At 36.6% G+C, this 22,353-nt stretch overlaps 1 protein-coding gene and 1 non-coding gene across 2 annotated transcripts; one reads left to right on the plus strand and one right to left on the minus strand.

Moving 5' to 3' along the window:
- Positions 1 to 18,541: 18,541 nt before the first annotated feature.
- Positions 18,542 to 19,114, minus strand: LOC111469262. The gene has a single exon (XM_023114482.1). The coding sequence runs from the start codon at positions 19,112 to 19,114 to the stop codon at positions 18,542 to 18,544; it is 573 nt and encodes a 190-aa protein (XP_022970250.1).
- Positions 19,115 to 20,279: 1,165 nt separating this feature from the next.
- On the plus strand, positions 20,280 to 20,385 carry LOC111469361. Its single transcript, XR_002714863.1, has one exon. It is a non-coding gene; the product is annotated as a Plant small nucleolar RNA R71 (small nucleolar RNA).
- The last annotated feature ends 1,968 nt before the right edge of the window (positions 20,386 to 22,353 follow it).

The raw sequence follows: 22,353 nt of genomic DNA on the forward strand, positions 1-22,353 counted from the left end.
CTCCTGCCATCTCTCTTGCCAATCATCTTCTTATATTTTTCGAAAAATACTTTCGATAGCGGTTTTGTAAAGATATCCACAACTTGATCCTGACTTAGTACATGATCTCAGATAAAGTGAAAATGAACGTCAATGTGTTTGCTTATTTCATGGTTCACTGGGTTCTTTGCCAACTCAATTGTTGATTTGTTGTCAACTTGAATCACAGTTGAACCTCATTGCTTTAGCTTCATCTTGCTCAACAAATTTCTAAGTCATATCGCGTGACACACACACCAAGATGCTGTCACATACTCAACTTCACACGTTGAGAGTGTCACGATCGGCTATTTCTTTGAAAGCCAAGTAAATGTTGTGTTGCCCATAAAGAATGCATAACTTGATGTACTTTTCTGATCGTCTATGTCTCCGCATCAATCACTAACATGTAATCTTCTTGTAATAACTTATACAGCTGGCATTAAATGAGGAAAAGCCAGCTGTACCAGTAAAGGATATATATATATATATATATATATATATATATATATATATATATATATATATATATAAAATATGCTAATTTATAATATTTGAAATTATTAGTTTGATAATTTTTTTGATAATTTGAGGTTAGTAAAAGTAAATTGAATTTAAAGCAAATTAGTATAAAAAATGCATATAAGCATTTAATTCTAAATATTTTTTTATCTCAATTTTGTTGGGAAAGAAAAAACAAAGTGAATAATAGAAATTTGGGTTTCTCACGTGCCACTTGCCTCACTTTCGGATACAAGATTAGATGTCGTCACGTGAATATCACGTGCATTGCTCAATTCATGTATGATTCATGTATGAACCTGATTCATTTGATTCATCTGTTACATGAGTATGATTCATATATAAACGTTAATATTATTATTCTTATAAATAAATATATATAAAAAAAATGAGCGGATAGAAAATCAAGAATATATTCTGTATTAAGTTTAAAAAACCACACCAATGATATAATATTATCCACTTTGAGCATAAGCTCTCTTGGCTTTGCTTTAGGCTTCTCAAAAGGCCTCATACCAATGAAGTTAGTATTCCTCACTTATAAATCCATTATCATTCTCTAAATTAGTCGATGTGGGACTTTCATCATCCAACACTGATAATGATACTCCAACATATATATATATATATTATATTTTAAATAAATTAAGTTTTAAAACATGGAAATAAATAAATAAATAATATTTATAAGGCTTAGAATTATGTATTTATTTTAAAGTCTACAATTTGCATAGGATGCTGTTATTTTCAGCCACAGTCTGTCAGTCTCCTTTCTGTCCACCAAATTCCAAGTGTGACAGCCTGCATTCAACTCTTCCATAATAATAATAATAATAATAATAATAANAAAATATGAAAAGACAGAAATATAAAGGGATAGAAATATGAAAAGACAGAAATATAAAGGGATAGAAATATGAAAAGGCAGTGGGTAGGTTTGCCACCTACCTAAACCTTCTCCTTAACTCTTGTTGCTAAGAGGCCAATAAATATGAGGGAGGAGGGTTGAACCAAGATGTTTTGAAATAAGAAGGAAAAAAAAGGGAACATTGGTAAGTGTCGAAGAAGCTGAAGAAGGGAAGGAAAGTCGCGGGAAGGAAGGAGTTGATCGTTGGATTTAACGAACCGTTGGACCAAATCGACTCGCTATACCAAACCGCCCAGCCAGAACCGACCCGACCCGACCCAATTAGCAGATTCAGATCCACTACCCAAAACCAGACCCGAAGGTATGCATGGCCTAAAGTTCAGAGGCCAATGCTCACAAATTTGTATTATTTGAACTCAAATCCTACTCAACTTCTATAGTTTTGATATATTTTCTCAATGTAGAACCTAATTGTAGATCTTTGAACGAATTGAAAATTTGTTGAAGACCCGGAACAAGCTCGGGAAGTCTACAACAAGTAAGTAACCGCATGGAGCAAGTTCTAAGAAATGCTTATAGGAGTCGGTTTGGAGTATGGGCAAATGATCTAGTATTATACTTAGGAGTTTGGTTAACATTAGTTTCATGTATGGTACTTCGATATCATGAGTGTTTATACCTTGATTATAGTTAGGGTTATATAACTTCCGCATGCATTATTGTGAATTTCTCAGATAGGCGTTTGGGTTTATGTGTTTCCTAGGAAATCGAGATAGATTGTTATTTCTTGATTTGCATGATAAATATGATGTGAGCCTTGATACTTTGTTCTGCTTTGTTTTGGGGTGTGGATAGCCCATTATTGCCCATTTGTTAATTGGACCATTTTGCTGTGTGCTAGATTGCGTGAATTATGAATTTCGTAGATTGTGAGTTACCGTCTTTTAGTTGTTTCCTATGGTGGATATGGGTGGCCTTAGTAAGTATCCTACTGTAGTACCACGTCAGGGGTTCCTAGCGGGGACAGCCATGGTCTTTTACTGATCTAAACTCGACAAGGGTGTAAGACAGGTAGTTTACTGACCCAACCCGGCGGGGCATAATGATAGTTAGTTACTGATTCTCAGGAACAGGTAGTTAAGGCCAGACACCACTAGGGGAAAATCCACTAATTTAGGCTACGTAGATAGTTAGGTATGGAAGAAAATTCATATCAATGAGAATCCATGGGGTCTTCTTTTGAGACCATAGTAGACTTTGTTAGAGATAGATTCGAGCATATAGCCAAAGTTTTCGGTGAATAGAATTGAGTTCGATAAGAGCCTACAAGTAGGTTGTTTACTGAGTATTTTTATACTCATCCCATGTTGTTGCTATTTTTCAGGTGTTAAGTAGACCGATGTCGATGGAGGGAATGTGTGGAGTCGTGCGGCTGCAGTGGAGATCCTTAGATTGAGTCCTCTTTGTCCATGTCTTTTTAATATCATTTTGATGTTTATTTTGGGAAAACTTATGTTATTATTTAACTGATTTTCTTTTAGTGTGTTTCCGCGAATCCCATTATGTTTTGGAACTATTTGGAATTTTAATGCTTATCAGGTAACTTTAATTTTATTGTGTCTCCCATTTTATAAATGAAAATGTTGTAAGGATTTTTATCAAGAGTCCACGTAGCGATTTGTGATTCGATGCATTGGAGAGCGGTCGTTACACTTCTGTTTTCGAGTAGAATAACCCAAGTGACACCGTTCCTTGGATGTACCGTAGGACTCGCTTCAACGCCTTCCAATGTGAATAAATCAGCTCCTCCGTGAACAGGCTTATAATGCCGACACTTAATGAAAGATCTAGCCTTGTGCATGTAAGATAGCGAAGGCTTCCTACCAGACTTCAGTACCTATTTGCATCTACTCGTTCTTCTTCATCGTACTTTGAGAGTTTTGTACCTAGTTCCATTGGTATTGATACCGGGTTGCAATTTTCTATCTTGTACTTCTTCAAGATCTCCTTTGCATATGTCTCCTGTGATATAAAAATACCCGTCTCTCCTTGTTTAACCTTCAAACCAAGGAAAAACTCAGTTTTAGTACCTTTTTCTCTTGTCCAATTTTCATGTACCCGGGTGGTTGTTCGAAGTAGACTTCTTTTTCAAGCACACCATTCAAGAATGCTGACTTGATATCCATTTGAAAAATCGGCCATTTGAATTGAGCCGCTTGAGAAATGAGCAATTAGACTGTCTCCATTCTTGCAATGAGAGCAAACACTTTGTCATAGTCGATTCCCATCTTTTACTTATATCCCTTCGCAACAAATCGCGCCTTGTACTGCTCTATCATGCCTTGAGCATTCATCTTTTTCTTGAACACCCACTTCACACCAATGAGCTGACTTCCTTCCGGTAATTCTGTTAACTCCCTTGTATTGTTGCGATGAATTGCTTTAATCTTCTCATCCATGGCAGTTGCAACTTCTTGTCTCACACTACCTCTTCAAAGTTGATATTTTCAGCATCGGCTAGAAGACATATAAGGTGTACCTCATTTGTTGAATCATACAAGTCTCACAAACTTCGCATTTTGGGTTGTCGTGGTTCATCTTCAACATCGAAAATTTCTTTGTTTGATGGTATACTTGTTGGTGCAACAACTAATGATTCTCCAACTTTGATATTGACTTCCGTCAAATTGTTCCTGTCCCATTCGCTTGCTTCATTTACTCGCACATCACAACTCACCATCACCGTCTTGCTTATCAGGTCAAGTAGCTTGTATCCTTTTTTTTCTCATCATACCCAATAGAAATATACCATTTGCTTTTGTCTTCAAGCTTCGTTCTTTGTTGATTTGGTACGTGAGCATAAGTCATACTATCGAACACTTTAAGATGAGAACCTATAGGCTTTTGTCTGCTCCAAGCCTCTTGCGGTGTTTGATCATCCAACTTCGCATGTGGACATCAATTTTGCTCATAGATGGCACATTGCACGACTTCTACCCAAAATTCCTTTGGCATCCTTTTGCTCTTGAGCATTGAGCGAACCATGTCGAGAATGGTCCAGTTTTTTTCTCGGGTACATCATTTTGTTGAGGGGTGTACGGTGTGGCTAGAAATCGCCTTATACCTTACTCCTCGCAATACTCCATGAAAGTTGTCGCAGTATACTTGCCACCTTTATCGGATCGTACGTTTTGATGTGTCTACTAGTTGCCTTCTCCACCATCACTTTGAACTTTTTGAACAATTCGAATGCCTTGAATTTTTCTTTCAAAAAGTAAACCCAAGTTTTCCGTGAGTAATCATCGATAAAGGAAATTAAATAGCTTTTACCGCTGAAAGACTTGGGGGTAATTGGTCCACATATATCTGTTTGAATCAACTCGAGAGATTGTTTAGTCCAAAATTCAGCCTTATTTTGAATTGAGGTTCTCGCATGCTTGTTGAGCATGCATTCTTCACAAAATTTTCGTTCGTAGTCCATGTTGAGTAGCCCATTCACCATATTCTTCTTTGCTAACTCTTTTAGGCCGCCATGATGTAGGTGACCAAAGCGGAGATGCCACAATGATGCCTTGTCTTCTACGTCGACTCGTAAACAATTTTCTTGTATGCTTCTTAAATTCAGTTTGTACATCCAATTTCTTTCTATCTCGACTCGAGCAGCCAAACGTCCTTGTTTGTCCTTCAAGTGTAGCAGGCGGTCTTTTAAGAATATCGAGTAACCTTTCTTTGTGAGTTGTCCCATACTCAATATGTTGGTCTTGAGGTTTGGTACGTAATAAACATCTTTGATTGATCTCATTAAACCATCCTTTTGCAAGAAATGTATCGTACCTCAACCTTTGACCTCCACATTTGACGCATCTCCAAACGACACATGACCATTTCAATCTTTTGCATCTCTTTGAATAGGTACTCGTGACCACACATATGGTTGCTTGCCCCTGAGTCGAGGTACCACAGAGTGTCGTTGTTGATGTTGTCTTCATTTTGAGTCATCAAGAGAAGACCTTCATTTGTTACGTCTTCCAAGGCTAGGTTGGTTGTTCCTTCCATCTTTTTATCGGCTCAACAATCTTTTGCAAAATGGCCCACTCTACCATAATTATGACATTTGTCGGAGTTACAATCATTCACATAGTGACCATATTTGTGATATTTGTAGCACTGAATGTTGGAATAAATTGATCGGTCGCCTCTTCCTCGACTACATCCTCTTCCACGCCAATTTCCTTGGCTCGAGTGTCCCTTCTCCTTATAGTATCCTTCATGACTACTGCCTTGACCACCGCGACTATATCCACAACTTCCACGACCACGACCTCTACCTTGAAAATTTTGAGAATAGCGTGTCTTTTTATCTTTGATTGACGTCTTGGTTTGAAGTGTTTGATCAAGTGTTTCCTCTTTCTTTTTACGTTGCTCGTGTGCCTCGAGAGAACTAGTGAGCTCGTCGACTATGAACGTCGTTAGGTCCTTTGACTCTTCTATCGCACATACAACATTCTCAAAGTTGTTGGTTAATGATCGCTTGTGGATGTATATAATAAAATGATGTACAACTCACAAGAATAAGTGCAAGCATAAACTATCCCAAGTAATAAGTAAATTATGGATTCCACAGAGAACCTATTTTTTGGTTAATTTTATCGTTGGAAATTAAGTGAGTTTTTGGGTAACATTCAAGTGGGTGTTGGTAATTTTGACTAATTAAACAAAATTAATGTAGTGTGTCACTCTTGTCGAATAACAAAAAATAATGAGAAAATCAGGAAGGTTCGACAAAGAGAGATTAAATAGATAAGTTGTTGAGTTTAGTGGTAGATTTTAGTTCTTTTTAATAAATTCCCAAGCCCATTTTCAAGAGTCATGCATGGTGATTATTTCCATAATCGTTTGTAATTTCTATTAACAAGGCTCTAGGAGAAGAATTATTCATAACCCTTCTTCTACTACCCTTTAAGTCCCCTTGCAATGGAAAAAGTATTTAAAACGATTTCATTGCTCCCTCTATTCTCTCGAATAAGAGAATAACTATGTATGTAAAATAGCTAATTAAACACACATGTAAATCATTAACAACAAGTCTTTAATAAACTAAGATCATACCGTCAACATACTTAAACTATATAAAATTCTCTCGCCTCCCCTATAAAGTTTAGCTCTCCATACAAATTGAATTAAACAGAGGAATCTGCATCTCAATCATGTAAAACTGATGGAATAAGAAAAGAGAATAAGGAAATAGAGAGTTATCCCGGTCTGTTGTCGTTTGTCAATGGAAATTCCCTTCCCTTGAGCTCTCACGTCCACCTCTTTGCCCTAATCAATCCTTGTTGATCTCCTTTTCCTTCTGTTGTCAACAGTTGCTGGATTAAAGTTCTCTTCTTCTTCTCTGATTTCACAGCAGTTCATGTAGCAGAGGCTGCTGCTATCTAATCCAATTTTTCTCCCAAAACGTGGCTCCCCTTTTTTAGGTATCCTTTTCCTTTTATAATGGTTGTTTCTTCTTATTTACCGCTGAGAAAGGATAAAATTGTCCACCTAGGATGTTTCTAATTTGGTAGTCAATGACCTACATGGACTGCTGATGTAGATTAAAATTTTCATGTCATCCCCGAAAAGTTTACGTTCTGAGTTGCTCATTAGAGTAAGCAATTTATTTCCAAATGAAGTAGTGTTGTTTCTAGATTTGCTACCGCATCATGGTTCAACGTGAATGTTCTGAAATTTTACCAAATAACTCAATTAAGTATATAATTAAGCTCGATTTATGCAAATTGAACTTCTTTTCATATTAAACCACAATTGACTATTTCATGTATACTAATTAGAATAAATGGAGCAATTAATGACAAAATAGTAAGTATGAGAGCAAAATTAAGTATAAAAAGACTTAATATAACTCTATTTTGGAGAGTTATCACACCCCCAAACTTAACAGATTGCTTATCCTTGAGCAATCATTCTCTCCATTCTCCTTTTTTTTTTTCTCATTAACAAAATTTTTCTTCTATTTATATTTATGTTTGTAGAGTAAAAAGCATGATTTAGATCACATTCCTTATTTTCCTTCCTCAACTCAGTTTTTCCCTACATTTCACCCTACACTTATAACCAAATCTTACAAGAAAAATGACACATTCCTCACATCCACCGTATTCCCCCAAAAACACTTCTAAAATGATTACCATTCCTTTTACCTTCGCTTTTGTGACTTGGCTTCATAATTTATTTCATTAACTTTCTCTTATCACAACATTTTTTTTCTCCCAAGAATCTTTCAAGTCATCCCCTATTCTATGGGTGCCTCCACTTGTTGTGCAAATCACCTAAGTCTTTAAGGGATGACTATATAGGCTAACACTCATTCTCCCTTAGCTCGACTCTCTTGCTAGCAGCCTATAGTTTTCAGTGTGGCCACATTTGTAATGCAACTCACTTAACAGTAAGAATAGCTTTCTCTATGTTTTTTTATTTACATCCCAATTACCTTCGATTCAGACGCCTCCATTGCTGATGCAGATTGCCTAATAACGAGCAATTGAGACAATTTATTTGCTTTCCACTTTTTTAGCATTGAGAGTTCAAGCTTTAGGTTGAAGAGGAGTAGTCTCTGGTATGGATTTTTTTTTTCGTTTTTTTTTATTTTTGCTTTGTATTTTGTATGGGGCCATGAAATTACTTTAATACCCCAAACTTAAACTAGCCATTGTCCTCAATGAGCATTAGTGTGGGTGTGGAATCATTCTTGAAAGTAGATTGAGATGCAGATGCTCTTGGTTATTGTTTTTGTTGGGAAAATGGTCTAAAGGTTGGGTGAATTATGGGAATTCTTTCTGATTAAGGTAGATTATGATAGATTGGATCCTCAACTTTGATGAATACTACATTCCATTTAAGCTGTAATTTCCGTAACCTCTTTTGTTCTCTTAGAGAAACACACCACTCACTTTATTATTTTATTTATCCTATTAAAACATTTGACAATATATCCCTAGTTCTTGCACAAAAGATCATGACTATATATGAAACAATGCAAGATCTATTACCCTTCCTAAAACTTTATGCTAAAACAAAATTCATGCTTTCTAGTGTGCATGCATGTGCATGATTCAAAATTATATGCAGTCAACACAACAAAAGCAAACACAACATAAGGTACTTCTAAATAAGACAGCAAGGTTATAAAGAGTGTGATAAGAGAATTCCCTTGATTCTTTACCGCTCCACTCTTTAAAAATCTCATCTAGAAAACTCAGGAATGCTGAATTTTTGGACTTGGTCCTTAAGGTTTTATGTATTTCCTCATCCCTCTTTTTGACATAGGACCAATACTCCCTTCACTGTTTTCGCACCAGCTAAGTAAAGTCTCTTGCTATTTCAGCATTTGATCCATATCGTCTGTTGCTCAATTGTCCCTCCTCTTACCACTTCTAGCACTATCCCTTTGGGTTTCTATGTAATCCATCAGATTTCTTTCCTCAAGTTTTTCTTCTTCCTCAGCAAAAGAGACTACAACCTCCAGACACATCATGGTTATCAGCTATGGAAAAAACAGCCTCCCCACTTTCTTACTTGCACATTTGACAGTCTTGCCCACATCGATGCTCAAATTCATTATGATTGCATAAACCAGTAAAACTTTATCAGCTAACAATGTAGTATCGTGTATAATGGGTAGTAGGTTGGTCTTTATGAAGGTAGCCCAAACTTTTGCTTCTGGGTTGAGGTCTGCTGCTATTATAGTCCTTGCTTCTCCTCTCGAGAACTGCCACCGTGTTCCTTCTATAGCTACCATCTTTTGCTTACCATTTCGTTGAAGGTGGCGTGCTCAAAAGATTGTAGGTGAAATAGTTGGTTGATGGCTTTAGGGCTCCAATCAACTATTTTTCCTCTCACTAATGTTGTGTACCTTTCCACTTGATCAATATGTGCGTAAAACTCCTTCACTATCGGCACTATAGCTTGTTCCCTATGATGACAGAACATCTCCCACCCTAGATCGTTGATGGCGTTAAGAAAGGATTCCAAAAATATAAGGTAGAATGCTGGGAACCTTCTTTCTACCAACACTACTCTTGACTTGAGGAGCTCATACATGTTGTACGCCTCCTCGTTTGCAATTATTTCTTTTTGTATTGGGAAGGTCTCCATTTTGTTCTTGCCACTTTCTCTTTATTTCAAACCGGTGCCATTTAGGAAGAGATCTCGATTTATTTCTTGTAATTCATCGTGCTGCACTTCTTCCTTCCCTCGCACCGCTTTTTTGCCTCTTTTCTCGGTGCAATGATTGCCAGTTGCAAGCTGAATTTTTATCTTTAATTGCTTGTAAGTGTGAAGGTGAATTCGCAACGTTGGGTTATCTCTTTTGTGGAAGTAGCTTCTATATAAAACAAAAGATGATGCATGTGCCATGATGTTGGTAAGAAAGTAATTTTTTTAAACAAAAAAAAGGCAGACTACTGTATTTTTCATACTGTCATTTCTTGATAACAAGCTGGTATAATAATAATAATAATTTTTTTTTTAAACCGCAATCTGCTATGTTTTTCATAGCAGCTTGACCAAGCTGCTGTCATTTCATGACAGTAGGCTGCTATTTTTTTTTAACAGTAGGCTGTTGTAATAATAATTCTTCTTGGCTGGTACTTTTTTTTATAACATGCTGTTGTAATAATTTTTTTTTTCACTAAATTGTTGTATTTTTTTCTCTTTTTGTTTTACAACAGATTGCTGTCAATTGTTTTTTTTTTTTTTTTTTTTTTTGACACCACATTGTTATCAACTTTTCCTTTTCTTGTTTAACAAGAGATTATTGTTATCTTTTGTATTGGTGCTTTGACTTGAAGTTTCGAGAGAAAGTGCACAACAATTAGATCAAATTCATGCAAATGAGGGAGAACACGGTATTCTAGTATGTACCAAGTGTAATTAGCCTCCTTACTATGTTGAAATTAGTCTTTTTAATCACATCAAACTCCTCTTAATTCATCTACAAACATTGGCTACTTCCTTGGGGCATGGAGTCATTCATGATAAAAAGTAAAATAAAATCTAAAAAAAACTATCATTCTAAGGTAAGTGAAGATAACTATTTAAAAATTATTATAAGTGCATAAATAAAAGGAGAAGGAAAACTAAATTGGTTTCCCGGGAGTTTGTTACCTGTTACCGTTCTTTGTAACCTTCCTTTGCCACAAAATGTTTTATTTTTCAACTTTTTAAGCTCAAAGAGGCAAGACCTCTTTTTACTTCTCCACCTAAATACGGCTTGAGTCTTTGTCCATTCACTATGAAAGGTCTCCTTTCATCTCCATGTTTTATTGTTATTGCCCTATAAGGAGTGACTTCTTCAACTATATAAACGGACCGGACCATCTTGGTTTTAATTTTCTAGGGAATAATTTCAGCCTTTAGTTGAATAGCAACACTCTTTGTTTTTTGTAGAATTCCTTGGGCCTAATTTTGTTGTCATGCCACATTTTTATTTTTTTCTTTATACATCTTAGCATTTTCGTAGGCTAGGTGCCTAAATTCCTCCAACTCATTTAGTTGCGTTCGCCTCAAGTCTCCATGTGTTGCATAGTCAAAATTTAACTTCTTTAATGCCCAAAATGCTTTATGCTCCAATTCTAGGGGTAGATGGCATGCCTTCCCAAAAACTAGCTTGTAAGGAGACATTCCTAAAGGAGTTTTGAAGGCTGTTCGGTGTAGAATATAAATTTTCTCTAATACCAATTTGTTGAAATTAAAAGCCGCTCCGATACCAACTTGTAGAAAATAGACGCTTAAAGGGGGTGTCGAGAGGGGAGAGACAAGGAGATAAAGAATTCTCAAAAAGCCTTTTTCTATTACACTTTCTATTCTGCTTCTTTTGCTCTACTGGTTCTGCTCTACTTTTTCTTATATTACATTGAGAAGAGTAAAGTCCTATTTATAAGTTTTCCTAACCCTAAAAATGGTCATAACTATCCCACATTTTCTTACCACGTTTTCTCACTTATAAACTATTCCTTTCCTAAAATAATTATGACTTTTTGACTTAATTTAAAAACAAAATTAATAAGAACAGCTATTTATCTCTATCATTTAAGTTTATGGTTCTTTTTTTTTTCTCTCTCGTTTAAGTTTATTTCCAACAAAACTCCCCCATAAACTTCTCCTATCATCTGTCATGTCAATCATCTTCTTGTATTTGTTGAGTAGTACTTTCGGTAGCGGTTTTGTAAAGATGTCCGCAACTTGATTCTAACTTGCCACATGCAGCAATTCCACGTTTACTTCCTTCACATGATCTCAGATAAAATAAAATCGAACGTCAATGTGTTTGCTTCTTTCATAGTTCACTGGGTTCTTGGCCAACTCAATTACTGATTTGTTGTCAACTTTTATTATGGTTGCACTTCGTTGCTTTAGCTCCATCTCACTCAACAAATTTCTAAGCCATATTGTGTGGCGCACACACCAAGATGCAACTACATACTCAGCTTCACACGTCGAAAGTGTCACGATTGGTTGTTTCTTTGAAAGCCAAGTAAAAGTTGTGTTGCCCATGAAGAATACATAACCCGATGTACTTTTCCGATTGTCTATGTCTCCGCACCAATCACTGTTAGAGTAACCAACTAACATATAATCTTCTGTTCTTGAGTAGAATATCCCAAATGATAATGTTCCTTGGACGTATCGTAGGACTCGCTTCAACGCCTTTCAATGTGAATAAATTGGCTCCTCCATGAACTGACTTATTATGCCGACACTTAATAAAAGATCTGGCCTTGTGCATGTAAGATAGCGAAGGCTTCCCACCAGGCTTCAGTACATGTTTGCATCTACTCGTTCTCCTTCATCGTACTTTGAGAGCTTTGCACCTGGTTCCATTGGTGTTGATACCGGTTGCAATTTTCCATCGTGTACTTCTTTAAAATTTCCTTTGCATATTTCTCATGTGATATAAAATACTTGTTTCTCCTTGTTTAACCTCCAAACCAAGGAAAAATTTCAATAAGCCCAAGTCCGTCATCTCAAATTCTCACATCATTGTGCTTTTGAATTCTTCTTTCATTTCATCATTGTTGCCTGAGAAAATGAGGTCATCGACATAAAGAGAGACAAGTATCACATTACCTGCACTCTTCTTTGTATAAAGTGAATGTTCGTGGGGACATTGCTTGTACCCGTTCTCCTTGAAGTATGTGTCGATACGAGTATTCCATGCTCGCGCTGCTTGTTTCAACTTGTAAAGCACCTTCTTCAGTTTTAGTACCTTCTTGTCTTCTCTAATTTTCACGTACCCAGGAGATTGTTCGAGATATACTTCTTCTTCAAGCACACCATTCAAGAATGCTGATTTGACATCCATTTGAAAAATCGGCCATTTGAATTGGGCTGCTTGATAAATAATCAATCGGATTGTCTCCATTCTAGCGACGGGAACAAACAGTTTGTCATAGTCGATTCCTGCCTTTTGCTTGTATCCCTTTGCAACAAGTCGTGTTTTGTACCGCTCAATCTCGCCTTGAGCATTCATCTTTTTCTTGAATATCCACTTCACACTTATGGGCTGACTTCCTTCCGATAATTCTGTCACATCCCATGTGTTGTTGCGATGGATCGCTTTAATCTCCTCATCCATGGCAGTTTGCCACTTCAAAGCTGATATTTTCAGTATCTGCCAGAAGACATACAAGGTGTACCTCCTCTATTGAGTCATGGCAGTTTGCCACATCATGTGTCGCACAGCCTCTTCAAAGCTGATATTTTCAGTATCTGCCAGAAGACATACAAGGTGTACCTCCTCTATTGAGTTATACAAATCTCGCAAACTTCACATTTTGGGTTGTCGTGGTTCATCTTCATCATCAAAAATTTCTGAGTCTGTTGGTGCACTTGTTGGCACAGCAACTGATGACTCTCCAACTTCGATGTTGACTTCCGTCGAATTGTTCCAGTCCCATTTGCTTGCTTCATTTACTCGCACATCGTGACTCACTATCACCATCTTGCTAATCGGGTCAAATAGTTTGTATCCTTTTGTCTTCCCATCATATCCAATAAAGATATACCTTTTTCTTTTGTCTTCGAGGTTCGTTCTTTGTTGGTTCGGTATGTGAGCATAAGCCACACTACCAAACACCTTGAGATGAGAAATTATAGGCTTTTGTCCTCTCCAAGCCTCTTGTGGTGTTTGATCATCTAACTTTGCATGTGAACATCGATTCTGTACATAGATGGCACATTGCACGGTTTCTGCCCAAAATTCCTTTGGTATCCTTTTGCTCTTAAGCATTGAGCGAACTATGTCGAGAATGATCTGGTTCTTTCTCTCGGCCACACCATTTTGTTGAGGGGTGTTACTGATAAGAATCACGATATTCCAAATGTTCCAACTGGCCTATTACACTATCCAAGGAAGAAGATTCAACAAACATTCATTGAAGTACATTAAAAAAACACGGTTTGAACCTACACAAGTGAAGCCTACTAGATTTCAAGTTTATTTATTTAGCCACTCAAACATATCAACATTTGTTGAAAGATTTTATTGTTTTTTTGTTTTCATTTTGCAATGGTCAATTGGTCAAAATTGACTTCGTCATTTGTGGAGATTAAAGGGGATCGGGATTGAATCTCGGCCACAAACGTCTTTTTTCGGAAGACTATAAATACCCACAATATGTTATGTAAAAATCAGATTCGTGGATGAATGTAATTCATATCTCAAATTGAGACGTTTTCCTTAGAAATCTGAGCATCATATTTGTCATTTCTAAGTTTCAAGCAATTCTTGTGGTAGAATTGCACCCGAGCCATTCAATCAAGCCTTTATCAAGTTAGATTGTGAAGTGACTCAATTTAGAACAAGGTTCCAAATCTTGCTTCTAGATCTTCGATCGTAAGAGGTAATCTAATTCTAGTCTTATCTCTTGGTTGATCCAAATTTCGTATAAGAAGGTGTTAATTACTTTGATTCAAGGGTTCTTGCTAACACAAAAGTTTGGATCGTTGGGCTGAGGATTAGGGTTGCCTTATCATGTACGGTGCGGTTAGAAATTGCCTTATGCCTTGCTCCTTGCAGTACTCCATGAAAGTCGTCAAAGTGTACTCGTCACCTCTATCGAATCGTACAGCTTTAATGTGTCTACCAGTTTCCTTCTACACCATTACTTTGAACTTTTTAAACACCTCGAATGCCTCCGATTTCCCTTTCAGAAAATAAGCCCAAGTTTTCCGTGAGTAATCATCGATAAAAGAAATAAAATACCTCTTTTCGTTGAAGGACTCTTAGTTAATTGGTCCACATATATTTGTATGGATCAACTTGAGAGGTTGTTTAGCCCAAAATTCAGCCTTATTTTGAATTGAGGTTCTCGCGTGCTTGCTAAGCATGCATTCTTCACAAAATTTTCCTTCGAAGTCCATGTTTGGTAGCCCATGTACCATATTCTTCTTCGCTAACTCCTTTAGGTCGCCATGATGTAGGTGACCAAAACGAAGATGCCAGAGTGATGTCTTGTCTTCTATGTCGACTCTCAAACATTTTTCTTGTATGCTTCTTAAGTTCAATTTGTACATTCGATTTCTTCCTATCTCGACTCGAGCAACCAAACGCTCTTTCTTATCCTTTAGGTGTAGCAGGCGATCATTTAGGAATATCGAGTAACCTTTCTCTATGAGTTGTCCCATACTCAATATGTTGGTCTTGAGATATGGTATGTAATAGAAATCTTGGATTGACACCATCACACCATACCGGACCATCTTGGATTTAATTTTCTAGGGAATAATATCAGCCTTTAGTTGAACAGCAACACTCTTTGTTCTTTGTAGAATTCCTTGGGCCTAATTTTGTTGTCATGCCACATTTTTATTTTTTCTTTGTACATCTTAGTATTTTCGTAGGCTAGGTGTCTAAATTCCTCCAATTCATTTAGTTGCGTTCGCCTCAAGTCTCCATCTGTTGCATAGTCAAAATTTAACTTCTTTAATGCCCAAAATGCTTTATGCTCTAATTCTAGGGGTAGATGGCATGCCTTCCCAAAAACTAGCTTGTAAGGAGACATTCCTAGAGGAGTTTTGAAGGCTGTCCGGTGTAGAATATAAATTTTCTCTGAATACCAATTTGTTGAAATTAAAAGTCGCTCTGATACCAACTAGTAGAAAATAGACACTTGCTCTGAAACTAACTCGTTTAGATAACTCTCACGAAACTTTGAAGGGGGTGTCGAGAGGGGAGAGACAAGGAGACAAAGAATTCTCAAAAGACTTTTTCTATTACACTCTATTATGCTACTCTTGCTCTACTTGTTCTGCCCTACTTTCTCCGATATTACATTGAGAAAGTAAAGCTTATTTATAAGTTTTACTCACCCTAAAAATAGCCATAATTATAGCATGTTTTCTCACCCATAAACTATTCCTTTCCTAAAATAATTATGGCCTTTGACATTGACTGAATTTAAAAACAAAATTAATAATAACAGTTCCTTTTCTCTCTAATTTATGTTTAGGTTTCTTTTTTTTCTCTCTCTGATTTAAGTTTATTTCCAACATCATGTATGCAAATAATGCATCATGAAGTTTCACCGATCAATCTTTCCTGTTTGGTTGTACAACTTTTTCCAACATACTTTTAATTTCTATGTTGGAGATCTCTGCTTGTCTATTGGTTTGTGGAGGATAAGTGTTGCCACTCTATGTTTTACATTGTATCTTTTTAAAAAACTATTCATCAATCTATTCCTAAAGTGCGTTTCCTCATCACTAATTAATGCTCTTGGTACACCAAACCTAGTGAATATGTTTCTTTTTAAGAATTTGAGTGGTCTTTCAATAGTTGGATGGACAAACTATTGCTTCCACCCACTTGGACGCATAGTCGACAGCCACTAGAATATATAAATTCTCATAAGATGGCAGAAATGGTCCCATAAAGTCAATGCCCCATACATAAAAAATTTCCACTTGTAAAATTGAATTTAGGGGTAGCTCATTTTTTTTACTGATATTTACCGTCCTTTGACATTGATCACAACCATTGCAAAATTATTTTGCATCATTAAAAATTGTTGGCCAATAGAAACCCAATTGAAATACCTTGGTTGCTGTCCTTTGCCATCCAAAATGGCCTCCATATGGGGATGCATGACATTTTTCAAGAATTGTTGGTATTTCGTTGTCTGGACTACATCTTCTCACTATGCCATCTCCACATTGTTTAAAAAGAAAAGATTCATCTCAAATGTAACTTTTGGATTCATGGAAAAACCTCTTCCTCTATTGATAATTTTTCTCTTCGGGTATGATGGCACAAGCCAAAAAATTTGCTATTTCTACATACCATGAAATTGCTGCCATTCTGCTACTACTGTTTATGCCAAGCAGTTGTTCATCCGGAAATCCATCATCAATTTTTTGTTATTGACATTTTCTTCCATGTTCTCCATTCTAGATAACTGATCCACTACGTGGTTATTAGCTCCTTTCGTGTCCACTATTTCTATCTCAACCTCTTATAATAGTAGAATCCATCTAATTACTCTTGGCTTGGCATGGCATTTGGTTTCATCATTAGGTGCTTGATTGTTGCGTGGTCAGGGTGCACTTTCACCTTTGCTACAAATAAATGAGCTCTAAATTTTTCAACAACGAATACTACAGCCAACAATTCTTTTTCAGTGGTTGTATAATTCACTTGAGCCTCATTCAACATTTTGCTTGCATAATAGATAGGATGAAACACTTTCCCTTTTTCTGTCCTAACATTGCCCCTCACATCATGACCACTAGAATCACACATAACTCAAATGGTGAATCCCAATCGGGTGTTGACATTATAGGAGCTGTGGTCAGCGCTGTCTTTAATGCTTGAAAGGCAGTCATGCATTGTTTGTCAAAAACGAATTTTCTATTTGTCTCCAACAAACTACACAACGATTTTGCAATCTTGAAGAAATTTGTAATAAACCTCCTATAAAAGCCTACATGGCCCAAAAAGCTTCTTATACCTTTAACTGACGTAGGTGAATTCAATCTTTCGATAGCTTCTATCATGGCTCTATCAACTTTTATTCCTCTTCTTGAGATCTTGTGGCCTAGCACCATTCCCTCATTGACCATGAAATGACATTTTTTCCAATTCAATACAAGATTATTCTCTTTGTATCTTTGTAGAACCTTCCTCAAATTGCACAAACAAGTCTCAAAAGATTCTCCATAAACCGAAAAGTCATTCATGAATATCTCCATAAATGTTTCTACCATATCTGTAAAAATGGCCATCATGCAACGTTGAAATGTTGTTGGAGCATTACATAGTCCAAAGGGCATTCGTCTAAAGGCAAAAATTCCATATGGGCATGTAAATATGGTTTTCTCTTGATCTTCTGAACTGATTGTAATTTAATTGTATCTCGAATAACCATCCAAGAAGTAATAATGGGACTTTCCAACAAGCCTATCAAGCATTTGATCAATGAATGGTAAGGGAAAATGATCCTTACGTGTCACTTTGTTTAGCCTTCTATAATCCATGCAAATTCTCCATCCATTCATTACTCTAGTGGGGATCAACTCATTATTCTCATTTTCCATTACTGTTATCCTCATTTCTTCGAAACACATTGAATAGGACTGACCCAGCTGCTATTTGCAATTGGATAAATTATTCTAGCATCTAGCCATTTGAGAATCTCCTTTCTAATGACCTCCTTCATCATGGGATTTAATCGTCTTTGTTGCTCAATGGATTTAAATTTTCCTTCCTCCAATTGTATCATGTGCATGCGTAGTGAAGGAATAATTCCTTTTATATCCGTCAATGTCCAACCTATCGCCCCCTTGTGCTTCTTCAGTTTCTAGGAGCATATCCTCTTGAGTCGAAGATAGTGTCGCTGAGATGATGATGATGAGTAGTGTCTTCTTGTCACCTAAATAAGCATATTTAAGGTTAGGAGGTAGTGGTTTCAAGTCCAACTGCGGTGCTTCCTCAATAGATGGTTTCATCGGTGAACTCTTTCTTCCCTCACATTCTAGTGACTTAAAAATTCTGTTGAATTCACCTAAAACTGCTAACTGTTCTATTATGTCATTCCAGCTGTTGTCTTCTTCCTGCTCACTTTCCCCATCATCCTATTCCTCGGTCACTGGTTGTTCTGTCAATTCATATACTACTGGATATTTCATACTGTTGTTGATATTAAATTCAATTTTTTGGTCACCCATTCTTAACGTGATGGTTCCTTTGTAAACATCTACTAATGTTCTTCCAGTCTTTAAAAATGGCCTCCACAAAATAATTGGTACATCATCATCAGCTTCATAATCTAAAATGATAAAATCTATAGGAAATATGAATTTATCAACTTGATTTAAGATGTCCTCAATCTTTCCTTTGGGATAAGTGATGAACCTATCAGCTAGTTGTAAGGTAACTGTAGTCGGTCTAGCCTTTCCAATCCCCAACTTCTTGTAAATGGATAGAGGCATTAAGTTGATGCTTGCTCCCAAGTCACATAATGCTCTTCCTAGCTCCTTTCCTCCAATTGATACGGGAATGGTGAACGACCCAGGGTCTTTCTCCTTTAATGGGATCTTGTTCTTCAATATTGCACTACACTCTTCATTTAGTGACACCACCTTAAATTCTTCAAACTTTCTTCGATTAGTAAGTACATTCTTCAAGAATTTCACATAATTTGGCATTGATTCAAAGCTTCCAATAGTGGTATGTTTACATGAATTTCCTTCGGAATATCCATAAACTTCTCAAAATGGGCTTCCTCTTTCTTTCTTTTTATTCTTTATGGAAAAGGAGGTGCTAATGTGTATGTTCTGCTCTCTTGTCCACTGCTGCTGGTTGTTTGAATTTTAGGCGGCTCCTTAGTTTCTGCATAATCCTTGCTATGTTCTTTCTGTACAGCAGCTTCCTCATTTCTCTGCTATGTATCAGCAGCTTCTTAGGAATGACTATCACCTTGTTCTGCACTTTTTTCTCCCCTCATGGGTATTTTTTTTCCACTTCTCAACTCTATTGCTTGACATTGCTCTTTGCCTTCTCTTTTTGGTGTTTCGGTGTCTATTGGCAGCTTCCCAAGGGGCCTATTTCGTAACTCAGTTGCTAATTGACCTACTTGAACTTCCAAATTTTGCAATGAGGCTTGTTGAATTTGTATCACAAATTCATTTTTAGCCATATATTCCTTTATTAGGCTCTCAATAGATGTTCCCGATGTGTATTGAGCTTAGCTAGTTCCTTTCCCTTGGGTGTTGACTTGTTGAGAACTATAAGCCAATTGATTTTGTTATCCAAAACCCGGAGGGTAATTTTCTTTAGGTGGAATTCGTTAGTTGTATGAGCCTTGTCCCTTCCATGAGAAGTTTGAATGATTTCTCAATCCCGGATTATAAGTATTTGAGAAGGGGTTATTTTTCGGGTTGCCTTGACTAGCTTGATTCCCCACATAAAAAATTGAGGTCGGATTGCTTGGACATTGATCAAAGGTGTGTTTCTCTCCACAATATACAAAAGATTCGGCTGCTGCCTGATTAATTATAGCAGTTGTATGGACTGGTGCTTTGATCATGGATTCTTGCCCCAATGCTAGATTTTGTAAAATATTAGTCACCGAAGCTAGTTGAGCGTTAATAGAAGACAAAACATCAACTTCAAGTACTCCTCGCGTCTTCTTTCCTGGATTGCTTCTCACTTCGACCCATTGACAATTGTTAGATGCTATTCTCTCTAAAAATCTCATATGCTTCATTGTATGTCTTTGACAAAATAGCTCCATTGGTGGAAACATCAACTACTTGTTTAGTACCAATATTTAATCCATTGTAGAAAGTCTCCATTTGTATACAATGAGGTAGTCCATGGTGAGGACACTTTCTAAGCATCTCCTTAAATCTCTCCCAAGCTTCACTTAGTGTCTTATCTTCAAACTGTTGAAAAGCAACAATCTCATTTCTGAACCGTGCGTTTCTAGTGGATGGGAAATACTTGATCAAAAATTTCTCTGCTAGACTATTCCAAGAATCATTTGTTCCCAATGCTAAGGTATTCAACCATGATTTAGCACCATTCCTCAATGAATAAGGGAATAAGTTCAGTCTAATCACGTCTTTATCCACTCCTTGGAATCAAAATGAGTCACTAACTCCCAAAAATGACTTTGTGTAGGTGAGGATCTTCCAACGGTAGTCCATGACATTGCCCAATGGTTTGCAACATTTGAAACATCACGATCGTTAGCTCAAACATGGTTGCTTGCATTTCGTGTCTAATAATGCACGAATTTAGCTCTTCCACAGCTGGGTGTGCATATGCTCAGATCGCTCTTTCTTTGTCATCTACTAAATGAATGACATTGGCAGTAATTCTCTCTTGATTAGTCATCATCGCTGGATTTTCAAACTCCCGATTTAGCTGGGCTCCAAGTTCTATTTGCTGTATATTTTGTTCTGTCATTTTCTTTTTCTCCCTCAACCTTCGTCTAAATGTTCTCTCTATTTCAAGATCCAAAATAAATTCCAAACCTGTAGTTCGGTTCATACACAAAATTCTGTAGCAGTAAATACAGCAGTAGAAAATTCAGTTTACTATGGCTTCTTGTTTGCTCCAACTCATGAAAATCTACAATAAGTAAAATAACCAAATTAGGTTCCTAGGCAACGACGCCAAAAACTTGGTCGTTTATGGATGTATATTATAAAATAATGTAAAACTCACAAGAATAAGTGCAAATATACACTATCACAAGTAGCAAAGTAATAAGTAAATTATTGATTCCACTGAGAATCTATCTTTTCGTTAATTTTATCACTAGAAATTAAGTGAGTTTTTGGGTAACATTAAAGTGGGAATAGATAAGTTGTTGAGTTTAGTGGTAGATTTTAGTTCCTTTTGATAGATTCCCAAGCTCACTTTCGAGGGTGATGCATGGTAATTATTTCCATAATCGTTTGTAATTTCTGTTAACAAGGTTCTAGGAGAAAAATTATTCATAACCTTTCTATTACCCTTCAAGTCTCCTTGCAATGGAACTAAAGTATTGAAGAGGATTTCATTGCTCCCTCTCTTCTCCCGAATAAGAGAACAACTATGTATGTAAAGTAGCTAATTAAACACACATGTATATCATTAACAACAACTCTCTAATAAACTAAGATTATACCGTCAACATACTTAAACTATATAAAACTCTCTCGCCTCCCCTATAAAGTTTAGCTCTATACAAACTGAATTAAACAGAGGAATCCGCATCTCAATTATGTAAAATTAATGGAATAAGAAAAGAGAATAAGGAAATAGAGAGTTATCCCGGTATGTTGTCGCTCGTCAATGGAAGTTCCCTTCCCTTGAGCTCTCACGTCCACCTCTTTGCCCTAACCAATCCTTGTTGGTCTCTTTTTCCTTCTGCAACTCTCTAATAAACTAAGATTATACCGTCAACATACTTAAACTATATAAAACTCTCTCGCCTCCCCTATAAAGTTTAGCTCTATACAAACTGAATTAAACTGAGGAATCCGCATTTTAATCATGTAAAATTAATGGAATAAGAAAAGAGAATAAGGAAATAGAGAGTTATCCCGGTATGTTGTCGCTCGTCAATGGAAGTTCCCTTCCCTTGAGCTCTCACGTCCACCTCTTTGCCCTAACCAATCCTTGTTGGTCTCTTTTTCCTTCTGCAACTCTCTAATAAACTAAGATTATACCGTCAACATACTTAAACTATATAAAACTCTCTCGCCTCCCCTATAAAGTTTAGCTCTATACAAACTGAATTAAACAGAGGAATCCGCATTTTAATCATGTAAAATTAATGGAATAAGAAAAGAGAATAAGGAAATAGAGAGTTATCCCGGTATGTTGTCGCTCGTCAATGGAAGTTCCCTTCCCTTGAGCTCTCACGTCCACCTCTTTTCCCTAATCAATCCTT

This window comes from Cucurbita maxima, unplaced genomic scaffold (genome assembly GCF_002738345.1).
Source record: "Cucurbita maxima cultivar Rimu unplaced genomic scaffold, Cmax_1.0 Cma_Scf00039, whole genome shotgun sequence".
Classification (NCBI taxonomy): Eukaryota; Viridiplantae; Streptophyta; class Magnoliopsida; order Cucurbitales; family Cucurbitaceae; genus Cucurbita; species Cucurbita maxima.